Below are 16,774 nucleotides of genomic sequence, written 5' to 3' on the forward strand. Positions count from 1 at the left end.
GTCAAGGCACTCCTGGATATACAAATTGATCCCATCCTTTCCTCGTGGGGAAAAAAATCCCTTTGTCTATGACAGTAACCATGTGACCAGTGCAGCCAATCACTGGCTAACGTGGTCTCTGAGTATACCGCTGAGCACAGTGATTGGCTGTAGTAGTCAACTGGGATTTTTTTGTACAATACAGAATAATTATATATTATATATTATATACATGATAATTCTGGTGCAGCAGCCTCTTATTGTTCTCAATGGGATTCTTCTTCACTGCTTGCACTGTGAAATATTCATTCTGCAGACTTCATTTCCATCAATGGTGAAGGCGCATGTCTGCCCGATCCTAGTGCCGAAGGATTTCAGTGGCAATCGCAGCAGACAGAGTCTCCGCCCCCAGAATATCACCGGGCAGAGATTCTGTAGTGTGAATGTAGCCTAAGTCCATGTTCACAAAGCGCAATTGTTGCAAAATGTTTGCCCGGAAAATTTCCTTTCTAATTAACCACCCAAGTGGCCAATATGTTCTTGGAGAAAAGTGGTATACAGCCCACCAATGAAGAGCTTATAAACTATTACACGAAATCTCACAATTTAGGTCACTTTTATTACTCTCAGTAAGAGGCGCAATGTGCCAATATTGGGTTAAATGCTGTAATTTCATTTGTAGCTTTTTCATTGGCTTTGAAGTCCAAACGTCATCTGTCTTTCATGTTATGTTTCTTCTGGAATGATCTCAATAGTCTCCTGTAAAAGAAAATCATCCGTTTAAGGTGGACTTTATGTATTTTGCATAAGACATTTTGCGCCAAATCGACCTTGAAGTGATCGGAGCACAACGAACACAGACTGGTTCCATTGACTTTGAATAGGGTCCGTTGGGTTTCTGTCTGGAGTATGGAAAACAATTTTTTTTTTCATCAACTGGTGCCAGAAAGTAAAACAGATTTGTAAATTACTTCTATTTAAAAACTCTTAATCTTTTCCAGTAATTATCAGCTGCTGTATGCTTTATAGGAAGTTGTGTAGTTCCTCCTAGTCTGACCACAGTGCTCTCTACTGACACCTCTGTCCATGTCAGGAACTGTCTAGAGCAGGAGCAAATCCCCATAGCAAACCTCTCCTGCTCTGGACAGTTCCTGACATGGACAGAGATGTCAGCAGAGAGGAACTACAAAAAGATAAGAACTTCCTCTGGAGAATACAGCAGCTAAGTACTGGAAGGGTTAAGATTTTTAAATAGAAGTAATTTACAAATCTGTTTAACTTTCTGGCCCCAGTTGATTTATTAAAAAAAAGTTTTCCACCGGAGTACCCCTGACGTGCAGGATTCCCATAATCCAAATGGACTTTGATAATGGAGCTCAATGCGAGCTTGGCCTTTGGTAATATATTTATTGATGTTTTTTAGTTTAGTTGTATACATTTCGTATAAATTGTCGCGTAACAACGAAAGTAACACAAATCTTACCGTTTTAACTTCTACCATTGGTCCAAGATTCCAGAAAGGTATTCCTAAACGTATTCCTAAACCTGTAGAGAGAACCGTATTACGTTTTAAATGATCGGATTGTAAAGAGGTAAATACACTACAGTATAAGCCTACAAAACTTACCCTTTAAGGCACCCAAAAGTGTTCCACTGTTAAGTTTCTTTATTAATATCTCAAGGTTCTTAGTCTGGAAACATAAAAAGGTTCAAATAAATATGTAAAACTTAAAGGGGTACTCTGCCCCTAGACATCTTATCCCCTATCCAGTGGGGACCCCCATGATTTCCCTGGTGCACCCGGAGTTCGTTTAAAGCGTCGGGTACAGCGCCGGAGGTTTGTGATGTCACGGCTGTGCCCCGCTCGTGATGTCACGGCCACACACCCTCAATGCAAGTCTATGGGAGGGGGAGTGGCTGCCGTCACGCCCACTCCCGTAGACTTGCATTGAGGGGGCGTGGTCGGGGCATGGAGCGAAGTTCGCTCCGTGCACCAGATGTCTGGGGTGCCGCAGCCGAGATTTCAGGGGTCCCCAGCAGCGTGACCCCCGCGATCAGACATCTCATCCCCTATCCTTTGGATAAGATATAAGATGTCTAGGGGTGGAATACCCCTTTAATCTGGGTAAACATGTTAAAATAAAATTAGACACCAGGGGGTGTCAGGAGTGTCTTTAAAGTGTGCCTCTCACTTCATAAAATCTTTGACACGTCATAGAGATGTTGTTTTGGGTCAGTCCCCCAGCGAGTGATCAGTCCCCCAGCGATTGCTAGAATGAGTGACAAGTGTTCGGTCGTGCACTGTTTCTCCCCGCTCCATGCGCGTGCAACAGGAAACAGTCCCATAGACTTTCCATAGAAGTCCATCTTGGTGGTGATTGCTAGAATGAGAGGGAGAAGTGCTTGGATGCGCACTGCTTCATTGACAGAGCTGGGAAAGAATGATTTTAGTGCTCACTTTTTCAAGCTTTATCTAGCCAACGGTGGGGTTCTCAAAGCTGAGACCCCATTATTTTCAAGATAAAGCTGGAAGAAATAAGCTCTAAGCATGACATGTCAAAAACCACGCCCCCTTAATGCCAGTCCAGCCCTGACGACCTTTACACCCCCTCCCATAGAGTTGCATTGCGTGGGTGTAATGTCACAAGGGACGTGGCCGACCCCCGCAGCGTGAAAACAGCGTTTGGAACATTTACTTCCGAACGCTGGCCGGAGGAGTACAACTTTAAGTGACAGTGCCCATTTGAGAACTCCACCCAAGAAAGTTTGGAGATTGAATGGAGATTGGGCAGTCCTCCCATGGCAACACACTTAATGTTCTGATTGGATTTTGACTTATTCCTAAATTCGTCACTTACATCAAGATCACCAGAATGTCCAATACTGCTTTCCCAGTCGTGTATATCTGGATCTCTAAAATACAAGAAAAATGTTTGAATTACTATAACATCTAATGATTAAGGTATAAAAAAATGTAATATTTTCAGTGTCCCTCTGGGACGCCCGGTGAGGGATGTGGTTCGGTGCCATCCAGCTACATGTGCATTTTATACATTGGGTATGACTTGTAGCTAAAGGATTTATACACAGACTTAGCTAAGAACCTTCTGGAGAGAAGAAAGGAGCTTGTTTAAAGCCACCTGTCTAATGAGGGAAGGGAAGTTCAGGCAGTCCACCGTAGCTTCTCTAGTGAGAGCATGTGTTGAGACAGCCTCTCTGCTGAGAGGCCTGCAAGATAACTTCCTCAAGAGGTGGAGAGTGATCCTGCCAAAGAAGGTGGTGGAAAACAGCTTGAAAAGATACTGCCTAAAAGCCAAAACGAGCCATTTTGACCAGTGTAACACATACTGTGATTGGCCATCCCACACGTCATCTGCACTCCTTCTGGATTGCCACACCTATACTTGTTGAAACTAGTCATTGAAATTTTGATTAAAGGGGTAGTCCTCTGGAAACAATTTTTTTAATCAACTGGTGCCAGAAATTTTAACATATTTGTAAATTACTTCTATTTAAAAATCTTAATCCTTCCAGTACTTCCCAGCTTCTGTAGGCTCCACAGGAAGTTCTTTTCTTTTTGAAAAACCTTTCTGTCTGACCAAATTTCAACTAACTGAATAAGATGATAGTAGTACAAAATACTTAGATGAGGATAGTCAACAAGAACATTCTAAGGTCCACACCTACCCACATGACAGGAATTGTAACTCCAGTTTGTTATTATTTATCTCTGGATGAATTTTCACATTTGTTTCCTGGAAAAACAACAATTATGATAAAATCATGAGAGGGATTGACTCTTTTACAACTTGAGGACCTAACTGGACTTATTTTATCACTTTTCTGCATCTGGGATGTTTCAGAAGTATCATGTTGAAAGGGTATTTCTATCTGGGACATTTATAGCATTTCCATGTGACCTGCCCCTTTTTCGAGATTAAAGCAGTACTCCGCCCCTAGACATCATATTCCCTATCCAAAGGATAGGGGATAAGATGTCTGATCACGGTGGTCCCGCCGCTGGGAACCCCCGTGATCTTGGCTGTGGCACCCCAGACATCCGGTCCATGGAGCAAGCTTCGCTCCATGCTGGATTACTGGCAATGCGGGGCAGAGGCTCGTGGTTTCACGGTCATGCCCCACTTGTGAGGTCACGGCCATGCCTGATCATTGCAAGTCTATGGGAGGGGCGTGACGGCGTGATATCACGAGCGTGGCGTGGTCGTGACGTCACAAGCCTCCAGTGCTGAACCCGACGCTCTAAACGAATGTCAGGTATAGCACGGAGATCGCGGGGGTCCCCAGCGGCGGGACCCCCGCATTTAGACATCTTATCCCCATCCTTTGGATAGGGATAAGAAGGTCAACAGGGATTTATGAAACACCAAGCCCAATATTCTGAATACTATGAACATGGGGATGTGCGGCCATGTCTGGTTTTCAAAATCTGTGCTACAGTGCTCGATAGCAGAGTGCAGCACTTGGCTATTAGCCCTCTACATTAGTGTTTGTGGTTAGATCCCTTATATCTCTAGGATACAGTTTTAAACAATGTTTACTTACAAACAATACGTCAAAGACAGATTTGTCTGATTTAGAAGCATATCCTTGTAGTTTTGCCTTTACTGTCATCATTTCGTTTTCATTATTACTGTTTAGCTGTGGCATCTCTGTAATAGTTAATATCAGACTGGTTGGGTCTGTTTCATGCACCTGTGAACACAGAAGATTTAGTATTTGCTTAAACTCACCCTTTTCTAACACTATACCACTTTAATTTTTCCGTATATGGGGCTATTTAAAGCAAATTTTTGCACTGTGATCCGTAGTTTTTATCGGTACTGATTTTTGTTTTGATGGGACTTTTTGGTCGCTCTTTGTGACCAAAAATTTACTTTGGTATTTCCTTACAATTACACCATTGACCATGCGGTTTCATTAAAGGAAAACTGTCACACTGATCACCCACACTAAAACCAATACACAGCTTATAGTGTGGGTGACCACGAGTGCAAAGAGCACTTACCAAATTCCGTTCAGTGGCTCCTGTGATATTGCCCGAACAAAGTTCCCTGCTCAACTCGATTAATTGCGCTCAGGAGGCGGGGCCCCGCCAGCTGCCTGTCCCTGCTTCTTTCTGCCTCCTGAAACAATCTGCCTCTATTAGCATATTCTAATTCTGCGCTGCGCTTTGAGGCAGGAGCGCAAGCACAGTTAGTTTACAGACAGCTCTCCTGGCCTAGTGACGTGAGTCACATGTCACGTGAGCGCTGCGCTCCAAGGCCGGTCATGCGCTCTGGCACAGTAGCAGAGCGCGCTGGCAAATAGAGCTCTCATGTAACTAGAATTTGAGAGCTGTCTGTGAACTAACTGCGCTTGTGCTCCTGCCTCAAAGCACAGTGCAGAATTTGAATATGTTAATAGAGACACATTGAATGTATTACCCCCAATACTGTATCCAGGCCACCCTGAGAGGGTGTCTGTTTGTACAATTCTGTTCCTGCTTTGGGCTAGAGAATTGTCTAAGGCAGAAGAGAGAAAATTTGTACAAGTGCTCCTCTGCAGTCACTTGATTCTTTGTGGGCTACTGTCTGGAGTCAGTGCTGTGTTGCTTACAAATCAAGACAGTTTTTGCCTTATGCCCTACGATAGGTATTTGTAACCTAGCTTACATAGCTAGCTCATGCATCCACCTTTAAAGGGGTACTCCCACCCTAGACATCTTATCACCTATCCACGGAACGGAAGTCCGTGACATCAGGACTCCGCCCCCGTGTGACGTAACGCCCGTCCCCTCAATGCAAGTCTATGGGATGGGGCGTGACGTCACATGGGGGCGGAGTCCTGACGTCACAGACTTTCTTTCCCATAGTCGCGACTCAGACCCTCCAGCGCTTCCAGAGAAAAAACAGGTGGGTGGCGCATGCAGTACTGCGGGGATCCCCAGCGGCGGGACCCCGGCGATCAGAAATCTTATCCCCTATCCTTGGGATAGAGGATAAGATGTCTAGGGAGGGAGTACCCCTTTAAAGGGGTACTCCACTGGCCAGCTTTCAGAACATTTAGTTTAGAACGCTGTGTGCAAGGCCGCTGCGGGGTTGGCCACACCCCCTCGTGACATCAGGCCATGCCCCTCAATGCAAGTCTATGGAAGGGGGCATGGCGGCATTCACACCCCCTCCCATAGACTTGCATTGATGGGGAGTGGCCTGATGGCACGAGGGGGCGTGGCCGACCCCTGCAGCAAGCACACATCGTTCAGAACTAAATGTTCCAAACTCTGGCCAGTGGAGTACCCCTTTAAATCCTATAACTACTGACTTCCCTGTGCTGTAAGGAGTTTGTTTGTACTGGTGTGCATAGAGGATTTCTATTAAAGTTGTTCCTGTTTTTCCAAGTTGCATATACCAACACAGGTACACCAGCACCACCAAGACACCTCACCATAGTGCACCCCAGTGTCAACCACTTTCGTAATTGTGTACACCCCCAATTACAAAAGTTGCAGGGGACATACGGGGTCTGGCCAGGCACAGGAGACTTTGTTAGAAGGACCCAGCTGCCATGAACTACTACAAGTATCCTTCTCATGGACTCTACAAGAATATACCTTAGGTGTAGAAATTGTAAAACGCTTTTAGTGTTGCTCGCGAATGTTCGCAATGCAAATTTTATTCGCAAACATCACATATTCGCGAATATTCGCGAATATAGCACTATTGATTCACAATTCCGAATATTTTTTTTTTTTTTCACAGTACACATCACAGTGATCATCCCTCTCTGCTTCCAGCTTGTGTGGTGTAAAGAAGGCTCTAATACTACTGTGTGAGACTGCCGGGCGAATTTTCGTATATGTAAATTTTCGCATACGTGAATTTTCGCGTATGCGACATTAAATCGCGAATATTACGAATATGCGAATTTAGCGAATATATGACGAATATTCGTCCATATATTCTCGAAATATGGCGAATTCGAATATCGCCTTTGCCGCTCAACACTAGTCGCTTTGACTGTAATAAAGTAATATGTAACTTACATCAGGAAGTAACTTTTGAAGCTCATCGGGTGAAAGCTGCAGATTCTTTTCTTCCTGAAGAGACAACATGAAAAACATATTATTTCTGTACTATTGGCTAATAAAGGAGAGAATTAGGGCAATAGACCATGAATAATAGAACTTTGTGTGCAGCTGAATTTTGCATTAGATACAGAATGTTAGTTAAAAAATTACTCAATGCTTTGCCATTTCTAAACTTTGTTCAAACAGGGTTCAAAGTGTTCAAACATGGGTCAAGCCCTCTTGCTCTATAAACTTTCTTTCTTGTTGACATCTAGACTGTATTGGCCGCTTTACTTGTAGTATTTTAAAAGTTTGGCCAATATTTCATCAGCTACCATTGAAGTGAGAATGGTAACTGAGCTGCAGTACCCAACACGGCCACTATACAATGTACGGCGCTGTCTTCTTCCTTCTCCGTTCACTGTCCATGTGGGCATTGTGGCTCTAGGAAACAGCTGATTTGTGGGGGTGTGAGGTGCTGGATCCCCGCCGATCAGATATTGGTGGTCTAGCCTGAGAATAGCCCATCAGTGAAAAAATCCTGGAAAACCCCTTAAACTTTTTTGAGAGTAAATTAAATTTGTATGGATTTCACTTAGAATACTACCATTATACAATAACTAAGTAATTAAACAAATAATTAAACAATAACTAAGGACCGCCCTTACAGGTGGGATTCTGGATATTTCCTGAAAGGGTATCGTTCATGAGGGGAAAAAAAATGCTGGGTTCCTGCGGCAGTGGACGTGACAACATGGCCACGCCCCTTGCAATGTGACGCCACGCCCCCTCCATTCATGTCTATAAGAAGGGGCGTGTCAGCCGACATGCCTTCTCCCATAGACATGAATGGAAGGGACGTGGCATGACGTCATGAGGAGCGTGGCCGTCACAATCAGGGCCTCCGTCTCCGAGCGTTCTAAACAAAATGTTCAGAACGCTGGAGCATCGGAGTACCCCTTTAACTGGTGCTGAACCTGTCAGTGTGTTTATCCTTTTAGGGCTCCTAATTCCCTTTTTTATGTTGCTCCCACTGCATGCAGTTCACTGAGAAGGAGGGATATTTTACTTGCTTGCCCACACATATGAAAACGTTCTCCCTCACTCCTCAGAGCTGACAATTGGCTGCTTTGTGCACTGAGGCTCTGTGACATGCTTCCAACTCACACAGCAGGCTAATTGACTATCCAGAAGCCTGCACAGAGCCCTGCTTGTCCTGCCCACACTTCCCGTATCTTGTCTCAGCCGAGACATACAGGGACAAGAGAGTGTTCTGGACAGTGGAAAGACCCTATTGGTGAGAAATATAGAGCATCTTTCAGCTAAAAATGTCCACATTTTTTAACCAATATATATAACAAATATACATATAACTTTATTACCTACATTATATATAAAGTTTTTGCAAATTACAGTGCCGATTAAAATCTGGATAGTTGCTGTGATCATGAAACAGCAGTAGCCAACCTCCATGCTGCAGCTTACCATCTTTTTGTTGAGTTTTGTTAAATAGTTGTCGGCCAACAACATAGTATTGATATAATCCTTTAATAGGCTTATTCCATTTCCTGGCATCTCATCGTGTGTTTGTTCTGAGAATACTTCGGAGTCTCCAACAACCAGCTGGAATATAATAACGAAAAATACAGCGTAACATTATATAATATATGTGTCCCTGTCACTTTGATAAACTTTTGATATGTCTAACGTATTGGCCCCATCTGAATACTAGAATGGTCTATGGGACTGAGCTCTCTGTCTGTAGGACTGAGACAGGACTGGGCAAGAATGGGCTTGGTGGGCACTTCTGGCTCTATCTAGTGACCGGTCGAGGTCTGAACCCTTGGCTGTCCGGGCATGCTGGGAGTTGGAGTTTTACAACAGCTAGAGGCTCACTGGTTGGCAAACATTGCTGTACAGAATGAATGTACAAAGCTTTACATTCTATGTGCTGCCACCTCTGGTGGATCATATGTAAGCGTATGAGAGGAAGGTCGCATGATCCTTCTCACACAGGTTTTTCGCTAGAAAGTTTTGTAGGAAGAATTAACAAGTTCAACCCTCTCATACCATAGGGCTGATACAAGCTAGTCTGAGTTTGACTTAAAGGGGTACTCCGGTGCTTAGACATCTTATCCCCTATCCAAAGGATAGGGGATAAGATGCCTGATTGCGGGAGTCCCGCTGCTGGGGACCCCCGGGATCTTGCATACAGCACCCCGTTTGTAATCAGTCCCCGGAGAGTGTACGCTCCGGGTCTGATTATCGGCGATCACAGGGCCGACGGCGTGTGACGTCACGCCTCCGCCCCCGTGTGACGTCACGCACCGCCCCTCAATGCAAACCTACGGGAGGGGGCGTGATAGCTGTCACGCTCCCTCCTGTAGGCTTGCATTGAGGGGCGGAGCGTGACGTCACTCGGGGGCGGAGGCGTAACGTCACACGCCACCGGCCTTGTGGTTGTCGGTAACCAGACCCAGAGCGAACACGCTCCGGGGACTGATTACAAACGGGGTGCTGTATGCAAGATCACGGGGGTCCCCAGCGGCGGGACTCCCGAGATCAGGCATCTTATCCCCTATCCTTTGGATAGGGGATAAGATGTCTAAGCACTGGAGAACCCCTTTAAGCTAAGCTGAAAGTCTAGTCAGCCTGGGTTACTTATGGTGATTCTCACAGCATTGTGTAAACTATAAGTACACCCACAAGCTGCTTTAAAGGGGTACTCCGCCCCTAGACATCTTTTCCCTTATTCAAAGGATAGGGGATAAGATGTCTGATTGCGGGGGTCCCGCCGCTGAAGACCCTCGCGATCTCGGCTGCGGCTCCCCAGACATCCGGTGCACAGAGCAAACTTTACTCTGTGCCAGATGACTGGCGATTCGGGGCGGAGGCTTGGGACGTCACAGTCACGCCCCGGTCATGACGTCATGCCCATGCCCCCACAATGCAAGTCTCCAGGGGGCGTGGCTGTGACATCACGAGTGGGGCGCGGCCGTGACATCACAAGCCTCTGGTGCTGCACCCGATGCTCTAAACGAACGCCGGGTGCAGCAGGGAGATCGCAGGGGTCCCCAGTGGCGAGACCCCAGTGATCAGACATCTTATCCCCTGTCCTTTGGATAGGGGATAATTGTCTAGGGGCACAGTACCCCTTTAAGTCCCCAATAAGGGGATATTTTCTAACATCTCTAATATGTACCCTACAGGGAAATAAGTCAGAAGGGAGAAGAAAGGATTATGTGTCCTCCAGCAACTACTCAACTACAGAGCCAGTGCTGCATGACTTCCACACCACAAACCTTACTACCCTACATCCTGCTATAGGGTACTGTAGCACACAAAACCGTGAGTAATGCAAGTCTTCTAAATTGTCTACTACCACAGGTGTCACCTCCTGAAGATCCCTTTATATGGGCTGTATAGGTAATTTGTCATCTTCGTCATACCTAGACACTGTCTACACTTGTATTTAAGCTACCAAGGCGGAATCCTACCCCCTCTCGTATAAGGGCAATTCTGTGTAATCTTTCCTGTGTCCTACAAAATAATACATTCCAGTAAAGCCAGTACATTATTCAGGTTCATACCTGAATCATCATGGACACCTGCACCCAGACAGTAACTATTCTTCACATGCAGACCCCATTGACTGTCAAGGCCACAAGGAAAGTGACCACAGGGTCCAGCTGTTGCCCCCCTAGCTACTGTGACATCATCAGAGAACTAAAACTTCCAGTCGGCCCTAGGTCACATGTGCCATCTCTCGCCATGGGTGCAACACTAATATGCTAGTGTCAATCAGAGATGTAGCTATAAGGGGTACAAAAGCCTCCACGTCTTGGTGCTTGTAGTGGCCCAAAGGCCACTCTTCTATATAAGAATCTGAGGAAGGGTTTTGAACCCGAAACGCGTCATTAGTCTATAATAAAGAATCATTGTTCCATTGATTTCGTTGGGAGAAGCAGCGCCTATAAGAGGGACACTTTCATTCTACCTTCTTCTATATAAGAAGACAGCCATATTAAATGGTAGATTTTGCATTGGAGCCAAAGTTACACAACTCTACTTAAAAATATCCAGAACTTGTTGAGGATTCTTCGAGAGTCGCCTCTATTATGGCCAGTGTTTTATATAGTCATTCGGGTTTTCTGACCCTTTTTACTTTCGATATCTTCAGGATAGTTTTCAGTTTCTATTTCATATTACTTACGTTCAGGTATATTTCCAGACAGTCGGCATTGATTTGGCCAATGGATTTCCAAAGTAACTTTTTGTCGCCTGATGGATCGATGATGAAATAGCCTACAAAGAGTGGATTTAAAAAAACAAAACAAAAAAAAAACATTTAAAAAAAGGGTCAAAAGTTGCACCATCTCCATCATGCACTTTTTAAAAATGATTAATTTATTTGGAAACTACTGCTATTACAATCACTGCCTGACTTTAAAGGGGTATTCCATAAAAATAAAAAATTTTTTTGATCATATCAACTGGCTCCAGAAAGTTAAACAGATTTGTAAATCACTTCTATTTAAAAAAAAATCTAAAAAAATCTTAATCCTTCCAGTACTTATCAGCTAATGAAGTTGAGTTGTTCTTTTCTCTCTGACAACAGTGCTCTCTGCTTACACCTCTGTCTGTCTCAGGAACTGTCCAGAGCAGGATAGGTTTGCTATGGGGATTTGCTCCTTCTCTGGTTCCTGAGACAGACAGAGGTGTCAGCAGAGAGCACTGTTGTCATTCAGAAAATAACAACTCAACTTCAGCAGCTGATAAGTACTGGAAGGATTAAGATTTGTATATAGAAGTAATTTATAAATCTGTTTAACTTTCTGGAGCCAGTTGATATGAAAAAAGAAACAAAAAAACATTTTTTCATGGAATACCCCTTTAAAGGGGTACTTTTAATTTAGGATGTCTGGCTCTTCTAGACAGGTATACTGCTTCGTGTGTCAAGCACACTTCGTGTGCTTGACACACGAAGCAGTATACCTGTCTAGAAGTATATCTGTCCTATGTACCCGCAGAGTTTCCTTACAATGACGAAATCTGACCCTAAATGGTGAGTGCGGCACTGCATCTTTTCTTTGTGATACAGTACTTTTTATTCATCCCATATGCCCTGCTGCCAACATTAAAATAATAAACTTGAAATTTCCGCCAGTTGCTCCCCTGGTGTGGCCAATATTGGTCTCGCATCCTCCAGCAATGGTCTTCTTTCTGGTTTTGGGGCCTGACGCATCCCACCGCCAGCGGCAGCGAGGTACCACCACGGCCGGTCAGGGCCGGAGACCTATGAGCAAAATAGGCAACCGCCTAGAGGGCCCTCTTGATAGGGGGCACGGTCTGCCTGCCTCAAGAAAAGTAACACAACCAACATCCGAACCACTCGCTCAGCCAGCAGCATGAGGAGGAGGTATGTTACAGTGTGTCACCCCAGTAGTAAGCGCATTACATGTGAAGGGGGCTTGTTACATTGTGTCACCCCAGTAGTAAGTTGAGGCAAGTCAAAGGGTGGGCCAATGGGCGGAGTCAAGAGGCAGCAAATCTAGCTTTTGCCTAGGATTGCAAAAATCCTTGCACCAGCCCTACGGCTCAGAGAGCACTTAGTCAGAAAAGAACAACTCAACTTCAGCAGCTCATAAGTACTGAAATGATTAAGATTTTATAATAGAAGTAATTTACAAATCTGTTTAACTTTCTGGAACCAGTTGATATATATAAAAAAAGTTTTTTTCCTGGATAACCCCTTTAAATCAGCTTAGAGGAAAGTTCAGCAGAGGAGAAATAAGGGCTGGAGACTGAGCTCTTCAGCCTGACAGATTGAGAAGGGAATCTAAGATGACCTATACATAAATATTTCTGTACCATAATAAGTATAGAGTAAGCATAAAAAAAATAATAATCAATTAAAGGTGTCCTTAGTCTTTAAAGGGCAACTCCGGTGGAAAAGAAGTAGAAAACAAATGTTTTCAAATCAACTGGTGCCAGAAAGTTATACAGATTTGTAAATGACTTCTATATAAAAACCTTAATCCTTTCAGTATTTATCAGCTGCTGTATGCTCCACAGGAAGTTGTGTAGTTCTTTCCAGTCTGACTACAGTGCTCTCTGCTGACACCTCTGTCTATCTCAGGAACTGTCCAGAGTAGGAACAAATCCCCATAGCAAACCTCTCCTGCTCTGGACAGTTCCTGACATGGACAGAGGTGTCAGCAGAGAGCACTGTGGTCAGACTGGAAATAACTACACAACTTCCTCTGGAGCATACAGCAGCTGATAAGTACTGGAAGGATTAATATTTCTTTATAAAAGTAATTTACAAATCTGTATAACTTTATGGCACCAGTTGATTTGAAAAACATTTAATGCTCAATGATATCAGGAATGGTCCATATAATGGTCAGAATGGTGGCGCTCGGTAATGTCCAACAACTGTTTTAATGCCCCCAACAGTTCTGCACATTTTCTTTACCGTACAATGTTCTGAATCTGGAAAATGGTGTCATATTATAGATTAGATTGTATTTTAAAGGTTTTGCTACAAGATCTGGCCTGATCATGGGCCTTAGGAGCTTTTTACTTACCCTTCCAAGCTTTATTCAGAATGCCTATAATTTTGCGAACAATACCGCACACCTAAAAAGAACATGTGTCAATAAAGAGTTAACTGAAAACCACAAAGGGAAGTATATAGGACATTTGAATAATGAAATCTAAAGGGGTAAATATTTGGGAATTCTATATCGGATGTCCAACAAGGCTGTGTTCCTACATTGTGACAGAGGTATAACTAAAATATGCTGGGCCCCAGGGCAAAATCTGTTATAGGACCCTCAACTATGATGCTTTATTTATGGTACTGGTCTGTTCATATAGATCATATACTTGGGTTCCTGAATAGCAGCAGTGGAAGTTTTAAAGAACCCCCGTGAACAATGGATAAGAGGCTTTAAAGGGGTACTACCATTGAAATTTTTTTTTTAAATCAACTGGTGCCAGAAAGTTTAACAGATTTGTAAATTACTTCTATTAAAAAATCTTAATCCTTCCAGTACTTATTAGCTGCTGAATACTACAGAGGAAATTATTTTCTTTTTGGAACACAGAGCTCTCTGCTGACATCATGACCACAGTGCTCTCTGCTGACTCCTCTGTCCATTTTAGGAACTGTCCAGAGCAGCATATGTTTTCTATGGGGGTTTTCTCCTACTCTGGACAGAGATGTCAGCAGAGAGCACTGTGCTCGTGATGTCACAAAAGCTCTGTGTTCCAAAAAGAAAACCATATCCTCTGTAGTATTCAGCAGCTAATAAGTACTGGAAGGATTAAGATTTTTTTTTTTTAATAGAAGTAATTTACAAATCTGTTTAACTTTCTGGCACCAGTTGATTTAAAAATAAAAAAAAGTTTTCCACTGGAGTACCCCTTTAACCAATGGATTAAAAGGGGTATTTTGGCCAAAGACATCATATCCCCTATCCAAGGGATAGGGGATAAGATGTCTGATTGTGAGGGGCCCGCCACTGGGACCCCCCCGCAATCTCCATGCAGCACTGTGCATTCCATGCTGGGCTGCTGATCCAGTCTAGGAAACCTCTGTGTTTCTGGGAGATATGATGTCACACTATGCCCCCTATATTCATGTCTATAGGAGGGGGCGTGATGGCCGTCACGCCCCCTCCCATAGACATGAATGGAGGGGGCATGGTGTGACATCACGAGGGGGTGTGGCATGACATCACGTCTCCAGTCCCGGAAACACAGAGGTTTCCGAGACTGGAGTAGCAGCCCGGCATAGAATGCGGGTGCTGTATGGAGATTGTGGGGGATCCCCCTGTGATCAGACATCTTATCCCCTATCCTTTGGATAGGGGATAAGATGTCTTTGGCTGGAATACCCCTTTAAGCAACCGTGGGGTTAAAATAAACAATAAAAGTTTATTTGGATGTGGACAACGCGTTTCCAGAGACACATTTCTCTCTTCCTTAGGACCTGAGGAAAAAGTGTGTCTCCCAAAATGCGTTGTCCAAGTCCAAATAAAATGTTATTGTTTTTTGTACCAGATGGTTGCTGAATCCGTCAGTTGGCGTCTTTCATACATCCCTTCTTCACGGGGGGAACTCACAAGTACAAAATTCATAAAATGTGGCTTACCTTTGCCTTCGACGGTTCCAGTTTTTTCCCGTTTCTTCAAGAAAATGTTCACATAAAAGACAAATTACAAGTACAGCATTGCAGAGGTACTGGCTCACAGAAGTTCAATGTCTTAAAGGGGTATTCCAGGCCAAAACTTTTTTTTATATATATATAAACTGGCTCCGGAAAGTTAAACAGATTTGTAAATTACTTCTATTAAAAAATCTTAATCCTTCCAATAGTTATTAGCTTCTGAAGTTTTCTGTCTAACTGCTCAATGATGATGTCACATCCTGGGAGCTGTGCATGATGGGAGAATATCACCATAGGAGCTGGACAGCTCCCAGGACGTGAGTCATCAGAGAGCAGTTAGACAGAAAACAACAACTCTGCTTCAGAAGCTAATAACTATTGGAATGATTAAGATTTTTTAATAGAAGTCATTTACAAATCTGTTCAACTTTCCGGAGCCAGTTGACATATAAAAAAAAGTTTTTGCCTGGAATACCCCTTTAATACTATCCAAATTTTGATAGTAGTTCTACAAAGCATTAGGGCAAAGCATTAGGTGGCTTATAGAGGCAACTTAAAATCGGTAAAGGATAACAAACTACTGACCACTGGTCATCTTTAAAGGGGGGATCTGGTTCACCAACCATTGTTAAAATAACATATCAGGGAATTATTAGTTGTTAGTCAGGAATCCCATGATCACGTCTAGAATAAGCCGGCCAAAATGGCAGCAAAGGGCCTATCGTGTTCTGGAGACCCCGTATGTTTATAAGCTCCACAGACAAACCAATGGTTTCTTATCAAGGCATGACTATTAGAACTGGCCAAAGTGGACAATCCTTTTATACTGAATTTGTATCAATAATATATTGCTTCTACATAAACACTACTTACTGATACTAATTATTTTTCTAATCCGTTTTATTATCTAAACATAAATTGTTCTCAATCTATTTTTTGTACATGATTAAGGCGGTGACCTTCATGCCTGAACTAGTAAAGGGGTTGTCCAGCCAAAAACAACTTATCCCCTATCTTGTCCCCTATCTTACCTCTTTTCCCCCTAACCTATCCCTGGTAAGTGTCTGATCGCAGGGAGTCCAACTGCTGGGACCCCCCCCCCCCCCCCTTCGATGTCCAGAATGAGGTCCTGGCTCTCCATGCATCCTGGAGCTGTAGATGCTACATCCTCTATTCATTTCTATGGGAGTGCCAGAGATGGCCGAGTATGACACTTGGGAATGAGAGAAAAGGAGACCAACGGGGGGCGAGACTGAGCTGAGGAAGGGGGTGGCTCCCCCGAAACGCGTCATCTCTGTACTTTTATTGTTTTATGCTTTAAATAAACCATTCCAGTGTTTTGAAAATATCCCTGGCTTGGGATTTGCTTCTCATCACACCAGCAGCGCCACTTCAAGGGTCATTTTTTCTTCTCTGAGTATGAGACTTGGGCGCTCTGATAGAAAATCCTACTGCAGTATGCAGATAGTCGGGTCTCTGTTCTGGAGATTGCGGGTAGTCCCATCAGTCGGTTATCCACTATCAAACACTTATTTTCTACCTTGACAAGTTTC

The 16,774-nt window shown here is 43.8% G+C and overlaps 1 protein-coding gene across 1 annotated transcript; it reads right to left on the reverse strand.

The window, feature by feature from the left end:
* Positions 1-594: 594 nt before the first annotated feature.
* LOC130297676 (uncharacterized) lies at positions 595-16,186 on the reverse strand. The gene is made up of 12 exons (XM_056550389.1): positions 16,164-16,186; positions 15,207-15,240; positions 13,636-13,687; positions 11,259-11,350; positions 8,531-8,668; positions 7,022-7,075; positions 4,543-4,692; positions 3,667-3,734; positions 2,838-2,892; positions 1,607-1,670; positions 1,463-1,524; positions 595-738 (listed from the first exon to the last, which is right to left on the reverse strand). The coding sequence occupies exons 1-12, from the start codon at positions 16,184-16,186 to the stop codon at positions 706-708; spliced, it is 825 nt and encodes a 274-aa protein (XP_056406364.1). The 3' UTR covers positions 595-705.
* Between the last annotated feature and the right edge of the window lie 588 nt (positions 16,187-16,774).

This window comes from Hyla sarda, chromosome 13, assembly GCF_029499605.1.
Source record: "Hyla sarda isolate aHylSar1 chromosome 13, aHylSar1.hap1, whole genome shotgun sequence".
Lineage (NCBI taxonomy): Eukaryota > Metazoa > Chordata > Amphibia > Anura > Hylidae > Hyla > Hyla sarda.